This window comes from Zalophus californianus, chromosome 10 (genome assembly GCF_009762305.2).
Source record: "Zalophus californianus isolate mZalCal1 chromosome 10, mZalCal1.pri.v2, whole genome shotgun sequence".
NCBI classification, from domain to species: Eukaryota; Metazoa; Chordata; class Mammalia; order Carnivora; family Otariidae; genus Zalophus; species Zalophus californianus.
Genome location: NC_045604.1, coordinates 112,710,771 through 112,731,726, shown reverse-complemented (window position 1 = coordinate 112,731,726; position 20,956 = coordinate 112,710,771). Strand labels below are relative to the sequence as shown.

Below are 20,956 nucleotides of genomic sequence, written 5' to 3'. Positions count from 1 at the left end.
GCTCAGAGTCACTCTGCACGACGTGATCTCCGCGCCCATGGTGAGGCTGCCCGGCCATGGGCCGGCGCCACCGAGGCAGACGCACGGGGCGGCTGATGTCAGGACCCATTTTCCCCATGACTGGTGACAGGCCTGGCGTGCGGAGCTGTGCATGTCAATGAGGTGGGGCTCCAGCCTCCCACACCAGGGAATCCGTCTTCTGTCCCCCCAACCTCCCGTGCTGGGGGAGGAGGGGCAGACCACCACCCCAGGCCCCCCCAAGCTCATAGGCCCCCGGTCAGCAGGCCCCGAGCTATGAGCACAGAGGCTGAAGTCCCTCCTGCACGTGCAATGTGGGCCCCTTCCCATGCAGGCAGCCCCCGTCCCCGTGCCCCCAGCCTGGCCTGCAGGAACCTCAGCCCTGGGCGCCCAGGTGTGGGCACGCTGCTCGTCCCGAGGGCACCAAACCAAGGAGGGTGGGTCTGTGGAACCGCTCGTCTCTCCCACGGGGCCTGGGGTTTCGGGAGACCCCCACCCCCATGACAGGCCCAGCCAGTCCTTGCCACCAGCACTTATGTGGGGGTGCTCGGGGCCGCCTCCCTGGCCGGCATCCGAGGCCGCAGACCGGCCCATTTGGCAGGCGGGTGACCCGAGTCTGGAGTTGGGGAGGGGCCTTCGCCTCTCTGCTCCACCTGAGCCCCTCCTCCCTTTCCTTTGCTAGCGATGGTGGCCCCTGGGCCACCACCCACTGTCCCCTGGTGTCCAGGGGCTGCCCTGGGGCCAAATGGAGGGTAGGCAGAGCAAGCCTGTCAGCTCAGACACACACAGCGAGCCGAGCAGGGTGGCCAAGAAGCAAAATTTATTTCAGGGGGAGCAGGGACGTCGGCTGGCAGCCCCCCGACATGGCTGGGTTTGAGCGGTGCGTGGGTGGGGGCCCACGCTGGGGCGGGGACCAGAAGTGGGCTGGGATGGCTCGGCCCCCAGGCCTCGGGCCAGAGCAGCAGCACTGCACATCCTGGGGAAGGAGGAGGGCGGGGCCCCTGCACTGCAGAGCGGGGTGGACCCCGGGCAGCTCGGCCCCTGGGGCAGCTCGGTCCCCGCTGGCTCCGGGTGCGCTCACAGGGGTCCTGGGCAGGTGGGCAGTGTGCGGCCCGGGCCGGATGCGTGGGGGCGGCTGCGCACGTGCACCGTGGAGCTCAGGTGCGGCAGCCACTGGGGCCCACGGCTGCAGGCTAGGCCACGGTCTGGCGGCTGAAGAGGTCAAGGGTGAGGGCGCTGAGGAAGGCCGGGATGCTGTCCTGGCGCAGCAGGTGCAGCTCGATGAGCTCCCGCACTGAGTGTGAGAACGCCGTCTCCAGCAGCTGCATCTTGGCACCCGAGGGTCCCGTGGCCTGCGAGGTGGGCAGGAGACAGGGAGGACAGCGGTCAGCGTGGTGGTGGCCTGGGGGTGCCCCATCCCCTCCCCCCAGGGGGAGCCGCGGAGACCCTGTCCCACGAGCGCTGAGCCAAGTTGCCCCTGGAGGGTCGGTGCGGGTGGGGGCCAGACAGGCGCGGCACTGCCCCCATGCCCAGCGAGGCCGGGCGTCTCCCCTTCCCAGCGGGCGGGGGTCTCACCCACGTTTCTGGAATCTAAAACACAGCTCCTCCTGGTTGGCCTGTCCAGCCTTCCCCATCCTCAGACCCCAGCCGCCACGAGGACGGAGGCCTGCACGCTCCCCAACAGCGCTGGAGGGCTGCGAGGCGCTCTGGGGTGGGGGCTCCGACATCTCCCGCCCCGGAGGTGGCTGCCATCCAGGCGGGGCACGGGGCTGATACACATCCCATTTCTTCCCCGTCGCACCCCGTTGGCCATGGAAAGGAGGGGGTTCCCACTGACAGCTGGGAAGCTAACCCCGCTCAGTAGGCCTTGCTGAAAATGCCCCTCTGGGCCTCAGTTTCCCTGTCTGTGCAGTGAGGGAGCAGGAGTCTGGAGTTCTGCTGGCCTGCAGGAAATGGCTGTGGGGTGCCGGGGGGCTGGGCAGTCCCAGAGAGCACAAAGCGGGGGTGTGGTCCCGGCTTCAGGGCCCGGGGAGGCCGTGGAGGAAGACGAGTCTACCCCACGGTGACGGAGACGAACCTCCAAATGCCTCAGCTCCAAGCACTGTGTGGGACCCAGGGCAGGGCTCCCCAAAACCAGCTGGCTGTCCCCTCATGTGCAAGTGGGGAGACCAAGGTCCCGAGAGCTGGGGCTTGCCGTGGGTCGCAAGGCAGGTCTGGCCAGAGCCAGGCCTGGGCCACAGGGCCAGGTGCTCCCGGGGAGGGGGTGGAGGACAGCCAGGGGTTCCGAGCTGGGGGCGCAGACGAGGCCCGAGGGTGCCTGAGCACTTAGGCATGGGGCTCACAGTGCCCGGGAGACTCCCAGAAGCAAGGGGAGGCTGCCTGAGCCCGGACTGCACCCTGCCCGCCCTGATGTGGGCCTCACCTGCCAGGGGGCTGAGCCAGGTGAGTAGGAACGCCTGGGGCCCATGCTGGCCCCTGGGAACGTCCCCAGCAGGGGTGGGGGAGCATTCAGGGCTCTTGCCTGCCGGGTGAGCTGGGGGCATGGGCCAGGGAAGATGGGGGTGTTTGCGAGACAGAAGCCTGTGGCCCTTGAACGCCATTCAGCGAGGTGGGTGGCACTGGCGGGGCAGCTTAGGGAGCTGAGTGGGGTCACTGAGGGTCAGTACCCCCCCAAAACCAACTTCCCTCCCACTCTGCACGTGCAACCTGGACAGCTCAAGGGCGGGCTGGGGACCACGCTGCCCCCCAGTCTGGAGAGTCCCCACTCCTGATGGCGGAGGACCCCCCTTCCTGGACAACTCTCACCAGGAAAGGCTTCTCCGCAGGGACCCAACCCGCCCGCTTCCTGGTGCTGCCTCCAGGGGCACCTGCTGTACAAAGACCCTCGGAGGGCGCACAGAGAGCTGACGACCGCCGGCTCCTGTCCGGGGCTGGCCCGGGGCCCGCGCGGCTGTTGGTGTGGCTGTGGTAGGCGGTGGCTCGCTGCTCCCGCCTGCAGGACACTCGCTCTCAGCCCGCGCGGCTCACGGGGTCCACGTCCACGGCCTCTGCGCGACGAACGCCCCAATTACAACGCAGGCAAATGATCCGAACGGGTGTTTGTCCAGAGAACACGCGCAGGTGTCCGATGAGCACGGGAAACCCCGCGCGGCATCACCAGCATGCAGGGAAGGGCAAGTCGAAACTGCAGCCATGAGGGCGGCCACGGTCCACGAGGACGGCCACGGTCCACGGTGGGCAGCTGTGCTGGCGAGGCCGCGGAGCGGCAGGGCCTGTGCACGGCTGCTGAATGGAAGTGGCGCCCCCACCGGGCAGAACGTTCTGACGGCTCCTCCCGGTTACACACACGACCTGGCAGGTGCGGCCCTGGGTGCACAGTGAGGACTTGTGCCTCGGTCCACACAGATGCCCGGCCATGAGCGCTCCCATTTCTAAGAGCCAAGTGGGAACACCGTCAGTGGAGGAGAGGTGATGAAATGTGGGGTGCCTCCAACGGGATAGGACTCGGCCACCAAAAGAATGAGGCTCTGACCTCCATTGCCACAGATGCGCCTCGAACACGTGCTAAGCACAGACCATCGCGCTCGCATGTGGTCACTGATCCAGAGCAAGCAGAACGGCAAGGGCATGGGGTGGAGGGTGGGTCAGTGGCTGCCAAGGGCTGGGCAGTGGGGGTGCAGGTCCCCTGCGTGGCGCGGAGAAGCCCCAGCATTAGCTTGGGACGCAGCAGATACACGGATGCCACCCTCCTCCTGCAGCTGCAGCAGGCTGCCCGCTCACCCCTGCACACCACGGGCCTCAGGCCCGGCCCAGCCTGGCAGGTGTGGACCCCTGTGTTCCAGGCCCGGAGCTGCCCCCGAAGGGCAGGCGGGCGCCCTCTGCGACCCCAGAGCCGGAGCCGGCTGTGCCTGGTGTCTCCTCCGACAGCGCGCCCCGTGACCCCGAGCAGCTCGCAGCCCAGACGCTCCCCTGCCGCCTCCCTAGGGCGCCCACCCCTCCCCGAGCAGCCGACCCTGTTCCCTCGTCCGCTCCTACATTTAGCCCTGTCATAGTTCAACACAAACCATTTTTAAACAAAAGTAAGAGAAACCACTCTGACCTTTTACCAAGAAAATCCTTTCATTTCTGCCTTCTGCTCAATTCTGAATTTCTTCCCCTAAATGTCAGAGGGGCTGATTCTCTGCAGCTGTCGGGGGGAGAAGCCAACGCAGGGCAGGGGGGCGGTGAGGGAGGCCACGTGCGCTCCTGGCTCGGCGGCTGAGGGAGAGCCATCCCCTAAATCGGGGACCCCTGCCCACTGCACTGGGGCCCTGGCCAGGACCCCTGCCCACCTGGGATGGGAGGGGGTCTTCCGGCAGCTCGGGCATAAGAACGGCGTTCTCTGCGTGCCTCCCCAGATCCCCGTGGGCTGTGGGGCCCCCAATCGTGCTTTGTTTACACGCATCACGTGTCCCTCGCGGCTCCAGCCCCGAAGCCCTGTCTCGAGGAACAGCACAACTGAAGACGAGCCAGTGTGAGGTCCATCCCGGATGGCTCGGTCCACAGGCCCAGCATTCGGGAGATACCGGTGCTGTGCCGGGCCCCGTGGGGCTCCAGGACACCACGGACACGGCGACACCGGGCTGGGGGCGAGCTGGAAGGAGGCGTGACCAGGGCCACGTTCTCACCTCAACCCACATCAAGGCAAAGCTGAGGGTTTGCGACCGGCCAGCCGCCACTGGCCACGCCTGCCGGTACCGTCGTCGGAGGGGCCGGGGCCGGGTCCTCGCCCGGAGACGGTGTAGACATCGTGTGGCTGCCAGAACGTGCCCCTGAATTACGCAGTGCTGATCAATCTCTGCTAGGCTCCTCCGTGTTCAAATACCACCCGGTCCCCAGGTACCTTGTAAATCACTCTAATTAGAGGCTGTTCACTTAAAATTAGAGAGCAATTTTTTAAGAAGCAAATTGCCCAGTAAGACGTGTGTGGCTGTGGCTGGAAATACTTATGGGCTGATGGCTGGTCTTTGCCTCCTCTGCCCCAGCGTCTGGGAGCGACAGGCTGCGGTGTGGCTGGCGGGTGCCATAATGAGGCCTGCACTGCCCACCGGCTGGCCGTCAGGCGCTCCGGCGGCCCAGACTTCAGCCAGGCCTCGCCTCGGGGCCTCCTTCTCCCTCTGACGGCAGAGCCGGGCCTCCCTCGAAGGGTTCGGCCCAGACCTCAGTGAGTAGGTCTGCCTGCCGCGGCGTGCATCGTGGAGAGGGGCCAGTGCAGGGGCGCCGGGGGCATCGCGGGCAGGGGGGCTCTGCCGCTGCAGGTCGGCGTTAAGAGAAGTGTGCAGTGCTTACACAATGCCTGGCTCCAAGGGGGCTTATTAAATGCATCTGGCCGCCCCTCAAGCCTGCGGCGTCCCAGCCGGCAGGTGCTTTGTGACACTCCTCTCGTGAGATGCCCTGAGTAGGGAACTGCCCCCCGAAAGCAGAGACAAGAGCTCCCCATCGGCGGTCCCCTCCCGAGCCCCCCAACTGCAGGGGGTGGTGAGGCTTGCATGCATAAGCATGAGGGGATGCCCAAGTGCAAGATCACCTTTTGTGAGAGCAGTGAAGACAATCCTCTAAGTGAAGAAACAGGAGGAATCCAGAGATTAACCCACCGCAAGGTGTGGGTCCTCAAGTCCTGATCTGAACAGACGAGACGTGCACAATGCAGCAGAATTATAAAACAGGGAGCGGAAATGCTACTGTCTCCGGACACGGGGAGCTGAGTCTCGTTTCTGCCAGACGGTAGCATTGCGCCTCGTCATGACAAGGGTCCATCACCTCCTGGAGAAACGCAAGACGGCCTGGAGCATCTCGGGTCTGAAAACAGACGGCGGCACACATCACAGTGACTCAGGAACCACAGAGAGACACGAGAGGTCATGCGGCACACTTCCATGACCTGTGGGTCGAGTGTGATGAAACGCACTTGCGGGGTGCACCGGGCAGAGCCACGGGGGACAGGGAACGCTGGGTGCCCTGCTAGAGAGGAAGGGTGGCCCTGCCAAGCATTGAGGCTCTACCTTGAGAGACCAGAGAAACAAGGGAAGGGTCCAGATCAAGGGGAATAAACAGAAATGAAAACAGGAGAGAGAATTACTGAAACGAGAGGCTGGCTGGTCCTTTGAAAAGCAGCAAAAAACAAACAAACAAACAAACAAAAAACCTGACAGAGATAGGAAAAACAAAAGTTGCCAATATCAGAAATGAGATCCTGGAGCTGTTACAAAAATAATAAGAAAACACTACAAAAAAAGTTTATGCCCATAAATCTGACAGCTGGGCACAGAGCAATCCCTTGAAAACCATGGAGCAGCAAAGCTCAGTCAAGATGAAGTAGATATAACCTGAGTAGTCCTATAGCCATTAGGGAGACCAAATTCGTAATTAAGAAGCTCCTCAGAAACAAATCTCCAGCCCCAGATGTTTCACTGGAGAATGTTATCAGATATTCAAACGAGAATTAATACCCGTTTTACACAACCCCTTCCAGAAAACAGAGCAGAGGGAACACTTCCCTGCGCAGAAGCATTTTCACCCGATACCAACACGCACGGCAGAGATGCAAAGTCCAGAAGGTGCAAAAACCCTCAACAGAGTTCAGCCAATCTAATCCGGCAACGTATAACAGATTACTACACCCAGACCAAGGGCACCTCATTTCTGCGTAAGGCTGGCGTGACACTGGAGAACCAGCCAGGGTGAGCCACCAGGACAACAGGCCGGGGAGGGGCCCCAGGAAAGCCCCTCCCGGCGAAAACCCTCAGCAGGCTGGGAGCGGCGCCGGCAGCCAGCTTGCAGAGTGGACGGCGTGGTCCTGGTTCTGGGGGCGGCACAGGCCCATCAGTGACACCACAGAGCTCCCCGAAAGACAGCCGCACAAACAACCCCAATCCACCCCAGAGCCGTCCCACGGAGGGAGCGCGGTGGGTGAGGCACGGACAGCCGCCCCACGCGGCCCTGCGGCCTCACCTCGCCCACGTGCGCTCAGGTGCCCGGAGGCCAGCTCTCTGCTCCCCCACTGGCTCTAGGTGGAAGCTCGTGGCTGCGAGGCCCGGGGGAGGCAGGCTCATTGGTGGCTGTGGTCAGCGGCATGAAGACTCATGTTCAGATCTGTGGGCAGGAGGCACCTCACTGGACACAGCTCCAGGTGGCCCTGCTTGCCATGAAACCTGGCCGTTCCCACGTCGGCCCTGTCCTCGGCGCTGCCCCCGGGGCCGTCCTGTGGGGAGGGGGTGGGGAGGCACGGGAGCCTGGGAACGGCTGTGTGCTGCCCACTTCAGTGGGGGTGGGGGGCCATGCGGGGACAACGCAGGGCGGGCACCATGGGCCAGCGTGCACCGAGAGTGCTCTGTGCTCCTGCCCGCACCACTCACGTGCACCCCGGGCCTTGGTGGGTAAACAGCGTCCCCACACTCAGACGCTTCCTGCCCAACACCTCTCTGCTGACCCCTCCACCTGGGCAGCCTCCTCTGGGTGCCGGCCCAGGGGCAGAGGTCCAACATCCGGGCCCTGCGCTTGGTCAGACCTAGCTTCTGACCGTGGCTTCACACCTGGAAGCCGTGCGACCCTGGGCGCTCTGGCAAACCTCGGGTTCTGCGTGCACGCCGGGCGTGGCTGAGGAGACAAAGAGCTAGGGTGTGTGAGAGCTCCTGGCTCGAGGGGACGCACCCAGTGGAGACCCGCTGGAGCCCAGTCCACGGGGACGGGTCTTCCACCGTGAGAGGATGGGCCTCCCCCGCCGGGGACCGGGCCCGTGCACCTGGGCTGCATGCACACACCTGCTCTCAGAGCCGCTGGGGGAGAGTCTCACTGATCAGGCTGTGAGAATACCAAAGCGCTCCCCGCTCCACAGGAGAATCTGGGTTTCTCAAGCTGAGACTCTGACACATCCCCAGAGCTGTCATGTGCTCACGGGTGATCTGGGGAGAGCGGCTTCACCACGTTGTCAGGAAACCACCTTGAACTTCCGTGCTGGAGAAAGCCCTGCGAGCGTGCACTGCGGTGGATCAAGCTCACCCTTGTTTACACTCACACCCAGAGAAAGGGCACATAAACAATGAAACGTAACCGTGGTTAGCTCAGAGAGTGCAGATGAAACGTGGCCCCTTATGGTTTTCTGCACTTCCCAGATTTTTCTGTGACTGCACATTTTATCTGTAATCAGAAGAAGTCCCGTCTAAATTACATCTATGGGAACTGAGGAGTTCTGAGAACAGGTGAATAAGCAACACACCGTCCCTGCCAGACATGTGCACGTGTGTGGGCTCACCAGCCCGCTGGGGCCCGGGGCGTGTGTGAGACCCAGCTGTGGTGGGGACACCTGCCACGGCGCCTGTCACCACCTGCTGGTCTGTAGGGAGAGCGTGAGCTCGGCCCTGGAGGGGCACCTGGCTGCCCCCCGTCCAAGCACCCCGCCTGTGGGCACGCGTGGAGGCCAGATGCTCCCTGCCCCGAGGTGCCCTGGGCCGCAAGGCTGCGGGGCATGGTACCAGTCGCCGCACTGCCTGGCCCACCTGTGCTCTGCGTGGGGAGGCGGGATGCCTTGTCCATGCTGGCCACTACGACAGTTTTCCGCCTACACACAGCTGCTCCTACTGCCTAGAAGACTGTCCCAGCCCCCGACCCTGACGCCCGGCCCCTCCAGGCCACTGGCCACCCCATGGGCGTGGTCTTCCTCCCTGTCCACTGCGACTGCCCCCGTACCCTGGAGGCCAGGCTGGGTGTGCAGGCCCTTCCCGCCGCTGCCGCCCAGGGGGCCCCCAGAACGCCCTGCAGGCCCCCGGCTCCGGTGTACGGCTGTTCTCCTCGGGACCGCCTACGTGGGCAGGCCTGGGCAGACGCTGCCACGTGAGCCAACAGGCAGAGAGACACGGTGGCAAGTGGGTCAGGACAAGCTGGACAGAATGCTGAGGAGGCTGTCCCAGCATGAAGTTCCAAAGAACGTGCCGGCAAAGAGCATGTCCAGCACGCAGGGAAACAGCTCGCCCAATTATCCTTTTGCTTAATTATGCCGAGAAAACGTCTCAATGCTGCACGTTCTAATTATACCGGCGTTGCTGGAATTACCGCCCGGCGAGGGGCGACCTCTCCCAAGCGTGATTTGCAGGGAGGGCGAGGCCAGGCGCCCCCACAGTTGCAGATCCGTCTCAAGCCCACAGTTATTATTATTACTCTATTTATACAGCACTGCGTCTTTCCCACGGTGCTCCAGTTTACGCAGCTGTTCCTGCAGCCTGCAAGGGAGGGGCAGGAGGGCGCCCGCGGGCACGAGGACCCAGGGTCCCTTCCAGCAGCCTCGTCCGTCACAGGTCGTGGGGGCCGGGCCAGGCTCCCCCTGGCTTCTCCACTCCTGGCCCAGGCCTCCTTCCCGGTCCTGCACACAGACAGGACCCCCGGGGGGGTGGGAATGTGCAGGGAGTCCCGGGACACAGACACGGTCACGGGAGAAGGTGGGGAGAACTGTGGGGGCTGGGGGCCGAGTGTAAGGAGCCACGGGAGGGCTCTGAAGGCCCGGTGTTCTGGAAAGCCTGGGTCAGATGGGCTGGACCGCGTGTGCCCCGGCGGCCCTCACGTGCAATGACGCAGATCACGCAAGAACCTGTAGGAAGCCCCTCATCTCTCCCATCCAGACAAGCTGGGCCATGCGGAGTGACGGCGTGTGGAGCTCATGGGGCAACCGAGTTGTCTGCAGACTGGCTGGCAGCAGGGACGGCAGTGACCCAGCTGGACACCGGAGCTCCAGCTGTGGTTGTCCCTCCGACTCGCTGTGTGACCGTGCCACCTCACCTCACCTCTCTGAGCTGACTCCCCTCAGTGTAACAGGGCACGTGTGCGCCCACCTTGGACGTTAACTCACGTTATGACAGACTGATAAAGCAAGCTGCCACGTCACGAGCTGTCCATGTGATGGGGAACGGAAGGCGGCCTCTGGCCAAGGGCCAGTGAGGAACTGAGCATTGCCCACACCCATGTGAGCAAGCTTGAGCCGGTCCCTCCCCAGGAGACTCAAGGTGGCTGCAGTGTGGACCTTCGAGAGCCACCCGCCACCATGCTCGTTCTGTGACAGATGGCTGACACACGAGAAAAGAAAAAATATCCTTGAAAAAGAACGGCCCCAAACACCTGAAACGTGATGGAAACTATAACATGGCAGACCCGAGAAGTCCGATGAACCCCAAGCACAGAAGGAAGTGAAGGAAATGACACCAAAGCGCATCGTAACTGATAAATCAACATCTTGAAAACAGAGGACACCAGGCACACGACCACAGAGGCGCAAGGATGGGGGCCCCACGGAGGCATCGTGTGGGGGAGCAGCACTGAGAAGTGCAGAAAAACGACAGAACCAAAACCAGTGAACGTGGTATTCCACCCGTATGTCGTTCAGAACGTGAGAATGGCCTCAGGATGAGGAAGCTGAAAATATGGGCTCACGTGGAAAGAAGAGATCAGGCCTCGTCCTTTCAGCGAATGACACATGACAAGATCTGCGCCGTCACTTAAATCTCTCGGAAGCACGACTGCGTGCTCACACGGCAATCCTAACGGTGTGTCCGGAGGCTCACTGGACGTGTGCCGAGTGTGTTTCAGGGGGCAGACTCAGCAGGAAGGCGGGAGCTGGGCCCGCGGGGTGTACGGCAAATCCTGTAGCAACCCGCACAACACCACAAAGAATTACAGACAGAGAAAGAGATACAACAATTTGTACAAAGTGTTCAGCTCATCCAGAGGAAGCCAGAGAGAGGTACACAGGACAAGGCACAGAGAGAACAGAGCTGACACGCCCACACCCAGTCGGAGCAGGAATCGCTGTAGACGTGAATGCACCAAAGAGCCCGGCAGAAAGGCAGGGACTGCAGACTGGACACGGATGCAAGGTGCGTAAGAAACACACTGCAAACGTGAGGCACGAGTAGCTTAAAAGTAAAAGGATGGAGAAGATCAGCTGTACGCACATGAACCAGACTCCGGAGCGGCTGTGTGGACATCCGACGGCAGGTTTCAGAGCTAAGAGTTATCACGGGGCATAAAGGTCGTTTCGAAATGACGAAGGGACTAATTTATACACGGAGCAAGAAATGACAGAAATACAAAAAGGAACAGACAAATCCAGAATTACAGTCAGAGATAAACACCTGTCACTCTTTAATTGATAGAAAACATAGAAAACTGGCAAGATTTTGATAGATGGAAGATAAGAGATTTGACAATATCATCAAAGAACTCGATGTAACTGATGTTTATGGCACACCCTCCGGCAGAATACACATTATTCTCAAGTACCTTTACCTAGATAGACAACATTCTGGACCTTAAAACAAATTTCAGTGACTTTAAAGGGATTCATGTCATGCAAAGTATGTTCTCTGACCACAATGAAATTAAGTCAGAAACTAATAACAGAAGGGTATCTGGAAATTTTCACAATATTTGGGAACTTAGTAACCTACTTCTAAGAAACCTCTGGGTCAAAGAAGGAACCAAAAGGGAAACCACTAAGTAATTTGAACTGAATGAAGATAAGAACAAAATACCAGAATTTGTGGAATCACCAAAGCAGAACTTGGGAAATTTTAGCACTAAATGTCTACATGAGAAAAGAAGAAAGCACTCAAATCAATGACTTTAGCTTCCACCTTTCAGCTCAGGTCATGGTCCCGGGGTCCTGGGATCGAGCCCCGCATCGGGCTCCCTGCTGGGCGGGAAGCCGGCTTCTCCCTCTGCCACTCCCCCTGCTTGTGTTCCCTCTCTCGCCGTGTCTCTGTCAAATAAATAAATAAAATCTTAAAAAAAAAAAAAAAAAGAAAGAAACTAAAATAAAAAGGGCAAATTAGACCCAACATGAGAAGACAGGAAACAAAGACCAAAGCAGCAATCAATGAAATAGCAGAAAAACAACAGAAAAAAATACAGCCCAAAGTGGTATGAGAAGATTAACGAAGCTGACACACTCTGGCCACGCTAATTAGGGATAAAAGGGAGAAGACACTTGACGGTGTCACGGAACACAGGAGTGACGGCCCTGGGTCCCACAGATGTCGGAAAGACAGCAGGGAACATGACAAGCAACCGCATGCTGGTAAGTCTGACGACTTAGCTAACCTGGACCAATTCTCTGCAAGACACAGACTACCAAAGCTCACCACAAAGGAGATGGATAGCCTGAACTCTCCTGCATCCACCATGGAAAACCTTCTCTCGAAGAACTCTCCAAGGCTAGGTGGCGTCCCTGGTGAATCCCACGAAACACTCAAGGAAGAAATATCAATTTGACATCAATTCTAAGAAAACGGATGCGGATGGACACTTTCCAATGCCCCTGTGCGCCCGACATTGCCACGATACCAAAATCAGACAGTTGACTTTCCAAGGAAACCACCAAACTACAGACCAGTAATCCTCAGGAATACAGATACAAAAATCCTAAACAAACAGTAAGCACTGTGTGTCCAGTAACAGACACAGAGGATGACACATCATGACCAAGTGGGGTCTATCCCAGAAAGGCAAGGCTGGTTTTCCATTAGAAAATCAATCACAGTAATTCCATGTATTAACAAAGTGAAGAAGAAAAGCCAAACGATTATCTCAACAGACGCAAGAAAAAGCAGGCACCAAAGCCTCCATGCATTCCTCCAAACGATTCTCAGCACACCAGGATCGGAAGGGAACTTCCTCAGCGTGACACAGGGTGCCTGGGGGTAATCCAAGGCTCACACCAGACTCAATGGCCTGAGATCCAACGCTCGCCCTCTGGTTGCAAACAAGGATGCTCAGGCTCACCACTCTTGCTCAGCATCATTCTGGAGGTTTTAGCCAGGGAAATAAAGTGAGAAAAAGAAACAAAAGCATCCAGTTTGGACAGGTAGAAGTGCAACTGTCTTTACTCACAGACAACATCATGGTCTGTGTAGGAAATCCAATCAAATATATTAAAAAGCTACTAGAACCAATACATGAGGTTAATAAGCTTGCAAAATAAGAGGTCAAAACTCAAAAAATGAACTGCTTTGACATACTAGCGACAAACCTTTTACAATAGCATCAAAATATGAAACACTTAGGGATAAATATAACAAAACTAAAAGGCAGTGCAGAGAGAAATTGTTCCCTGGACCCCGTGTTGTTACGATGGACCTAGGAGGTCAGTGCAACCCTAACCAAAACCCTAGCAGACTTGTATTATACACGTTGACCAGAGGAGCCGCAAATGAATATGGAAATGCAAAGAACAAGCAAATCTGAAGAACAAAGCTGGAGAGGGACACCACCTGATCTGAAGAGAGTAGTGGAGGGAGGGTGGTCCCGGAACACAGACGCCAGTCTGGCCCTCCCAGCACAGCCAGCGCGCACGGTCCTGCTGTGGGAGGCACCGTCCCTCCTCCCAGCAGGACGACCATGTGCCCACCCGAGAGTCTGGCCCTCCTCTGCACGCCTGTGACATTTGGGAGAAACTGCTACGGGGTCTTCACGCCGGGGGGTACGGTGTCTGTTTCTGTCAGCAGCAGGGGAGTCGTCAATCTCAGTAAGCCAGCAGCTGAGGGCCCTGGGGTGCTAAGGGGCCTCGGCGCTTGGTCCTGTGCCATCGACAGAGCAACCTGCGTGGGCACGGGGACTTCTCCCCTGCTGGGCCCTAGCTGCCTCTCTCTGCCACCACCGCTGGGCACGGACTCCAGGTCCTGCATCGGCCACACGACCACTGGCTGGGGGAGCCTGGCGCGTCTGCAGGACAGTCTGGACCGTGGACATTAACACTGGCCTGAGCTGCAGCCTCTCACCTGCACCGGCCAGGCTGCTCCTGGAAGCCCGCACTTCACAGGCAGCCAGTGAGCGTGACTGGTGGCCCGGGCGCCCACGGGCACCGGCGCAGTCATGATGCTGCACACCGGGCACTCTTCCTGTGGCTGCTGTGGACTTCCAGAAAGTTCCACCTCCACGGCCACGCTGAGGCTCACCCTGCTGGCATGTGGCAGATGCGGGCCCTGATGGGGGAGCCACGGACGAAGCGGTGCACAGCCTGGTAGTCGTGGGAACAGGAACCTGCTGTTCGTGCCGCGCAGCCCGAGCAGCCCTGTGGTCCTCGCGAAGCCTGCGCAGCCCTTGCCCTCCCGAGGCCGTGAGAGCTGGAGATTAAAGCAGTCCCCATCCTGATGACCGGAGTCCATTCTGCTCTGGAGCTTCCAGGCCAACTGCTTTCTGTCTGGGTTGGGAGAAGCCAATACGATGGCTCAGTCCCGGGCAGGCCTCGCACAGTCCCCGGCTCCCCCACCCGGCGAGGCACTCCTCCTCCGAGGGGGTCCAGAGCAGAGAGGCTGGCAGGAGGTTCGGAGGGGCTGGGAGACCCGAAGCCGGGACACATTCTGTCAGGGTGTGACTTGGGCCTCCCTCCCCCCGGAACGAGGGACCGCTGCTTGTGTGCGGGGTTCTGCCGGGGGACGAGACCCCATCTCTCAGGCCCATGTCTGCCCCTGAGTCGAGGCTGGATCCCGTCCCTGTGCCGACCACCCTGCTCACCCCTTTGGCGTTGGTATCATCTGCAAATTGCCTTATTTTTCATCTTTGGCAAGGCTAAAAATCTGATCATGAAGGAGATTTTCTTTTTTCTTTTTTAATTAGTACTTGGTAACATCACCAAGCTGTGAGTTTATGGCTTTGTAGATCTTGTGTTTTTGACACTAATTACTCACAAAGGCTTTTTAAGCCGCATTTCAACTCTGCAACTGCCATGCCGGTAATTAAGCAAGAGAGAAAGAGGCAACAGATTTCCACACATCACACTCGGCCCTTCCGACTCCTGCTCTGGCTTCCCTGTGGCCGCAGTGCCCGTGGCCCTGGCGGAAACCCAGCCCTTCCCCAGACGATCTGTCTCCAGGCCTCCAGCTCTCTGCAATCCTGGCAAGGTGCTCAGGGGCCATGTTTCAGACTCCCGGCCATGGGAAAGGACCCGGAAGTGCATGAGTCCTGAGACCCCACACAGGAGGGGTGTTCCATAGCTGATGGTCTCCCGGAGCCTCCTGGGACAGCCTGGCCCCGCCGAGGACACACACTGCCCACCTCCTCGGTTTTCCTTTCCCGTGGCCCTATGGCCACTCGCTCTTCAGACACTTGCCGAGCACCTACTACGTGCCCCCTCCTCCCTCCTGCCAAGGGGAGGTGAAAGTTGGGCTGCTGGGGTATTGGGAGGCCGCGTGCACCTCCGCCCTGCCTGTGGCTCAGTAGAAAGCCCACCTGGGACTCTCAGCCGAGGTGAGGTCCCCAGCAAGCCCGCCAGCACGTCTGCGGTGGGGGCTCAAGACTACACGGTCCTCCTGCTCTGGGAGTGTCCGCTGAGCCCCCCGGGGACCTCCTGGCAGGCAGGGCGCCTCCCTCCCTTCCTCCCTCTTCCCCGGAGAACCCACAGCTTCTATGATGGCGATCAATCAACTGAACGGAGCAGCAACCTTCCTCTTGCTCCCTGCATGGCCGGGCTGCACCCGGGAAAGGCTCCCGAGCGGGCCGGGTGGGTGCGGTCTCTGGTGCGCTCGGAGGGCCGCGGCTCGAGGAGTGGACAGACCTTATGGGCCTGCCCGGCTGATTGTGCTGGGCCTTCCTTAAATACCATTGGTTAGTCACACTTCAGTGTTCTTTATTGCAATCCTATTTTAAAATACAATTAAAACATCTCATTGCCAGAGTGCATGGTTCCTACTGAGTTTTTCCCCTCCTATGAAGGAGTCAAAAACAAAGACGGGGTGGCGATTCAGGCACCATTCTCGTTCCCAAAGTGGCAGGTCTGGTCAGGCCTGGTCCCCGAGGAGACCCCACCCCGCTGGTGCACCGTGCAGGCTGTGAGGCCGCCTCCCCCAGACCAGGATGGAGCCGCGTGTCAGGGACTGAGAACCTCCCTCCACTCTGCCTGTTAAGGCCACTGCCATCCCGCCGCCGCCGTGGAGGGACGCTCCAGAAGTCTGGTTTCTGCAAACACACCTACCCGACGGGAAAGAGGCTCTGAGAGATCCGCGAGCAGAAGCAACCACTTAACATTCATGCAAATCAGTGCAATTTCACTACGGTCGAAAAGGAACTAAGGAGAAGAGCTAGCGGTTTTGGACGCACCTGGGCTGGTGTCCCTGTGCCTCACCCGAGGTATCAGGGGCTGCGCTGCAGGCCGGGCTCTCACAGACTCTGGGAGGCACTGGTTGTGCACACTTCTGCAGGTCCCTCCGTGACCTGCGGCATGACCTCGTGACAGGGCGAGCCTGAGCCTGAGACCAGTCGCCGGCTGGAGGGATGATGGGAGGAATCCAGTGGGCGCCCAACAGGCAGACCCCGGGAAGAGCCTGCCACGGCTGTGCGGGGGGCAGGTGGGGCCGCGGCGGGGAATACAGAGCCCGCGCAGCGGAGGGGCCTGCAGGATGGCTGGGGGCCGACAGCTCCGCCAGCACTTCTCTTTGCCCTGAGGCAGAGGGAGGGGTTGGGGCGACACGGGAGCCCAGGGCTGCCCCCAGGTGACCTGACGTGCCTCAGCTTGTGCTGGGCACTGTGCAGAGGGTCCCCGTGACTGACTCCATCTTCCTTTTGGGGCTTCTGGGCAGGGGGCGGCGCGCATGCACCAGAGGTGAGGGGCTCTGAGCTCGGCTAGAATGGCCTGCCTCCCTGGGCTGTGGCGTCTCCACCATGAACGGGCAGGACAACCACCCTGCACGCTGCTGTCCAGATGCATGGCCAGTGAGCTACGAGTGGGCAGAGAGCCAACGGTCACTGTCACCTCCATCGGGAGTCTGTGTGGCCGGACAGGGGAGGGGACCGCAGTGACGCTTAGGGCTGGCCTTGCTCGTGCCGGGCGCAGGCACCGCGCAGGGCTGCAGGCTCGGGACGGGCGCTGTGCAGGTGGGCTGCAGGGGCTGGGGAGGGCTCGGACAGGGTCCCCTGCTTCCCACAACCCCTCCTGACAGACTCACTGGCCGCGGGGCAGCGTGCCAGCTGGGGGGTTGGGAGGCCCACTACTTATTCCCAGCCTGTGGGAGGCAGGGACTCGCACTCCAGCACAGCTGTGCCCAGAATACTGATGCAGGGGAGACCGTGGCTCTGACCTTGGCCAATTAGGCAGCCCTCCTGGCTCCTTCACCGCCCGCGGCTGAGAAGTCAGCAACTCAAAACAACGGAAAGGAAAACCCAACCCACTGGCCCGTCTTGCTCTCTGGTTCGTGGAAAGGAGCAGGCTGACCAGCATGCCCCGGGCCAGGTGCACAAGGCACCACGGGCCACCCACCCTGGCTTTCTCCATAGGGCCCGGGGAGATGGCGGCTGGTGCTGGGTGATGGCCCCTGACCACAGAGCCAGCAGGCAGGGGCTTCTCCCTGCGGCTGAACTCTGGGGGATGCTTACTCCAAGGCATCGCCACCCCGAACCGTGGAAGGAGCTAAATGGCAGCTGAGCCACGGGAGGGGGACGGCAGGTCTCCAGGCCCTCCTCTGCCCCTTCCCACAGGGGCTCCATCCGCCCTCCAGGGAGCAGAGCCAGGGCGAGAGCAGGCTGCTGTCACGGGGCAGTGTCCCACCACCAGGGTGGAGGACACCCAAGACCCAAGGACACCCATCAAACAAGAGTCATTTGCACCCAAGGTGTCCCCAAACCGAGGGGTGATATGGGGCCCACAGAGCGTCCAGCCCAAGAAGAGGAAGCAGGACAGGAAGTGGCTGCCAGGATGGTGGGGTCATTGGAACCAAGGTCTCTCCCCTCCCTGCCCCTCAGACAAAGAGCCAACTGAGAGCGAAGGGTCCTGGGCTCCCTCACCACATGTCCGGCCCCTGGGAAGAAGATGCTGTGTGTGCACCTGCATTATTCAACACCTGAGCAGACCTGCCCCTCACTCTGCGGCCAAGACTCAGCATGCACGCTGCCTCCCTGATCCCAGACAATAAAAGCCAAAAGGAGGAAGTCCTTCATTCTTTGCAAAAAATGCTTGGACTGATGCAATTTGCGGGTGCAAAAAGTGTGATGTGCATTTTCCAGCTCATCAGCACCTTAGCCTGCAAGAAGCTGCTATTTGCTTTCAGACCCGCTTCACGGGGCTTGAGTTATATATTACGGGATTTTCTTCATCCTGCAATAGGAGATTTCATGTCCTGCTGATAAGTCTGTATTTTCACTGACCACATCCATTGGAAAAAGAAATTTCAAAACATATTCTGCAGCCATTTGCTCCTCGGCCCCAAGAATGGAATACAAGTAATCTCGCATCCAGCAGGTATCTTCCTGTGATTTAATTTTGGAAATGACTTTCTAAAGGACTCGAACATTCCTGCCTGTCCTGGGAAAGGGAAATCACTCCTCTCCTTGGAGTGTTCGAAGAGCCTGTATTTGTCCCCACTGGAGTCTGTGCTCTTCCACTGAGCAAGCACCAGATTTCTCTCAGGACACATCCAAATGTGGTGGCGCAGCCCGAGCCGCGGCATCAACGGGACAACCAGCGGTTGGGGACAGGGGGCTGCTCAGGCGGGCCCAGGGAGCCCAGTGCTGCAGCCGACAGAGGGTGGGACAGGCGTCCTGGGTGCTGCCCTGCAGCAGCCCCGTGCACAGAGCCGTGGCCAGGACCCCTCTGCCCAGGCCGGAAGGAGCAGCTTTACGTGACTTCCCAGGGGGAAGACCTTGTCCCATGGGGTTTGACCCAGACTGTCGTTTACAAACGCGAGGCAGTATTTTAAAATGAGGGGATCCAGGGCGCCTGGGTGGCTCAGTTGTTAGGCGTCTGCCTTCGGCTCAGGTCATGATCCCGGGGTCCTGGGATCAAGCCCCGCATCAGTCTCCCTGCTCCGCGGGAAGCCTGCTTCTCCCTCTCCCACTCTCCCCTGCTTGTGTTCCTGCTCTCGCCGTGTCTCTCTCTGTCAAACAAATAAATAAATTCTTAAAAAAATAAAATAAAATGAGGGGATCCAACATAAAAACTGGGAGTTTCCAGCTACTCTAAACCCTGGAAACCCAGCCCACCCCACACTCATCAGCGGCTGAGGCTGGTTACCGTTCCCGGCTATGCTTTCATGGAGGCTTCTCTCACGGGCAGGCTGCCAGGAGGAGGGGGAAGGCACAGGGTGGCGGGCAACTGCAGGGGTTCGGGCCTGAGACCCTGGCCTGCCCTTGACCACCCTGGGACACGGTCGGGTCAGGGAAGGAGGACGATTTCTCTTAATTTGGGTCCAGCAAGGATAAGGCCAGGGCCTGCGGTGACTCCTGTCCACAGCACATCCTGGGTGCTGCGTCCCTGTGCGGGAGCCCAAGCCGCCCACAGGGCACCGGCCTAGGCCCCCCCCGGACAGCCGCTGCTCACGCGTAAGCAAACATGAAGATAACAGCCTGTCACCCACTGCCCCCTCCCTGGGAACGATACCCCAGGAATGGCGATGCCACGTTCCTCTGTCCTTTTAGGCGTGCGAGCGTGTGCCCAGCATGGTGTGTGTGCCGCGTAGGTGTGCGCATCGCAGTGGCGCCGACGCCGTGTGATCCGGCGCTGGGTGTGGCTGATGAAGGGCTGCGGTTCCTCCTCTATTCCGCTGCAGGGATCGTCTGCACCCTTCCCGATTCTCGTCGTGATGCAGGTGTACAGAATCACCTGGAGAGCCCCGCGGGAGGTCGGGGGCCTCAGGGCTGCCGGCGGCGGGGCCAGGCCTCCCGGGGTCCACACGCCTCCTCGCCCCTTGCGGCTGCATGGACAGAGCCGATGGCCACCAGGGCAGGGCTGTGAAGGCCGTGCTGGGTTTGCACAACCCCAAGAAGACCGCCACCCTGGGCCTGACGCCACACAGGTATAACCTTGGAGAGAAAGCACAGGTGTGGGGGTCCTGCCTCCTGCCTGGGCCCCAAGAGGTCCCGATGGGGAAAGCGGGATGGGCCCTGACTTGGGGCGACGTGGCTTTGGGGGCCTTGGTGGTGTGAGCAGCATGGGCCCGTGCCAGGCTGGCCGCTGGGGCTATGCTCTGGGGACGCAGAGTGTGACAGCGTATGAAACAAGGGCTCACGCGGGCCTGGTCCTTCAAGACAAGCAACAACCCTCCAGGCAGAAGCAGCCGTGCTCTTATTTGGAAAACACTCGTTAATTTTCCAGCAAAGTGTGCGACCTTAAGGGGATCTAATTTCCCAAACAACCTGGCAAGGTGCCAGTTCTCAGACGCCCGCCTGCCTTCACCTGAATGCTGCCCACGCAGCAGCTGGGCGGATGCCTCCCTCCCAGGAGAGCCGCTCCCAGGCGAGAGCCCGCAGCGGGCTCTGCACCCACTCCTCGGATTTCCAAGCTACTGTCCTTGCTGCTGGGGGCTGGGGGCCGTCAGGGCAGAGCCTGGGCCTCAGGCCACTCAGAGGAGGCAGCTTTTGGAGCCTGTGTCCTGACTGAAAGGTGGAGGGACACGACCTTCCACTCCCGGGTAATGGTGAGCGTAGGCTAGTCCAAGGCAGATGCCCTGCGTGCGGTGGGGTCACGTGCTGTCCACCTCTGCCGGGGCTAGGGGGCCGAGCGGCACTGGAGGAGGACCACCCCTCACAAGCATCCTGGTCAACACAGGGCACCCGGTTCTGGGACATCTATGGACCCAGGACCAGGACAGGCCCTGGCAGCTCCAGGAAACTGTCCCCGAATCCCAGGCTTCTCAGGCTGGCAGGGCCAGAGACAGGCCAGCACTGGACGGCCTCCACGGGTGCCCAATGCACAGAGCAGGGGGCAGCCTGTGGGCGGGAGCGCAGGGATGGTGTCTACCTCACAGGTGTCAGACGTCCAGCACGTGGAGGTACCCGCTAAGTGCCACGGCCTCCCCCACCACGGCCGCCACCACGCCAAATAACTCGGGTGAGGGGAATGTGTTCCACGTGCTCTAGGATAATATCACTAATTTTAAAGTTTGAAGGAAATGGTTTCCTGGCAAGTCACAGATTAGCAAATGCAGTGAGA

At 60.1% G+C, this 20,956-nt stretch overlaps 1 protein-coding gene across 2 annotated transcripts in view; it reads right to left on the bottom strand.

The window, feature by feature from the left end:
• Positions 1-827: 827 nt before the first annotated feature.
• Positions 828-20,956, bottom strand: part of LOC118355945 (mitotic spindle assembly checkpoint protein MAD1-like) — a 228,895-nt gene continuing 208,766 nt past the window's right edge. For both annotated transcript variants that reach the window (XM_035722600.1, XM_035722599.1), the window contains one exon: positions 828-1,370. In XM_035722600.1, coding sequence (XP_035578493.1) covers positions 1,212-1,370 — 159 coding nt within the window. In that variant the 3' untranslated portion in view covers positions 828-1,211. The remainder of the gene's footprint in view (positions 1,371-20,956) is intronic.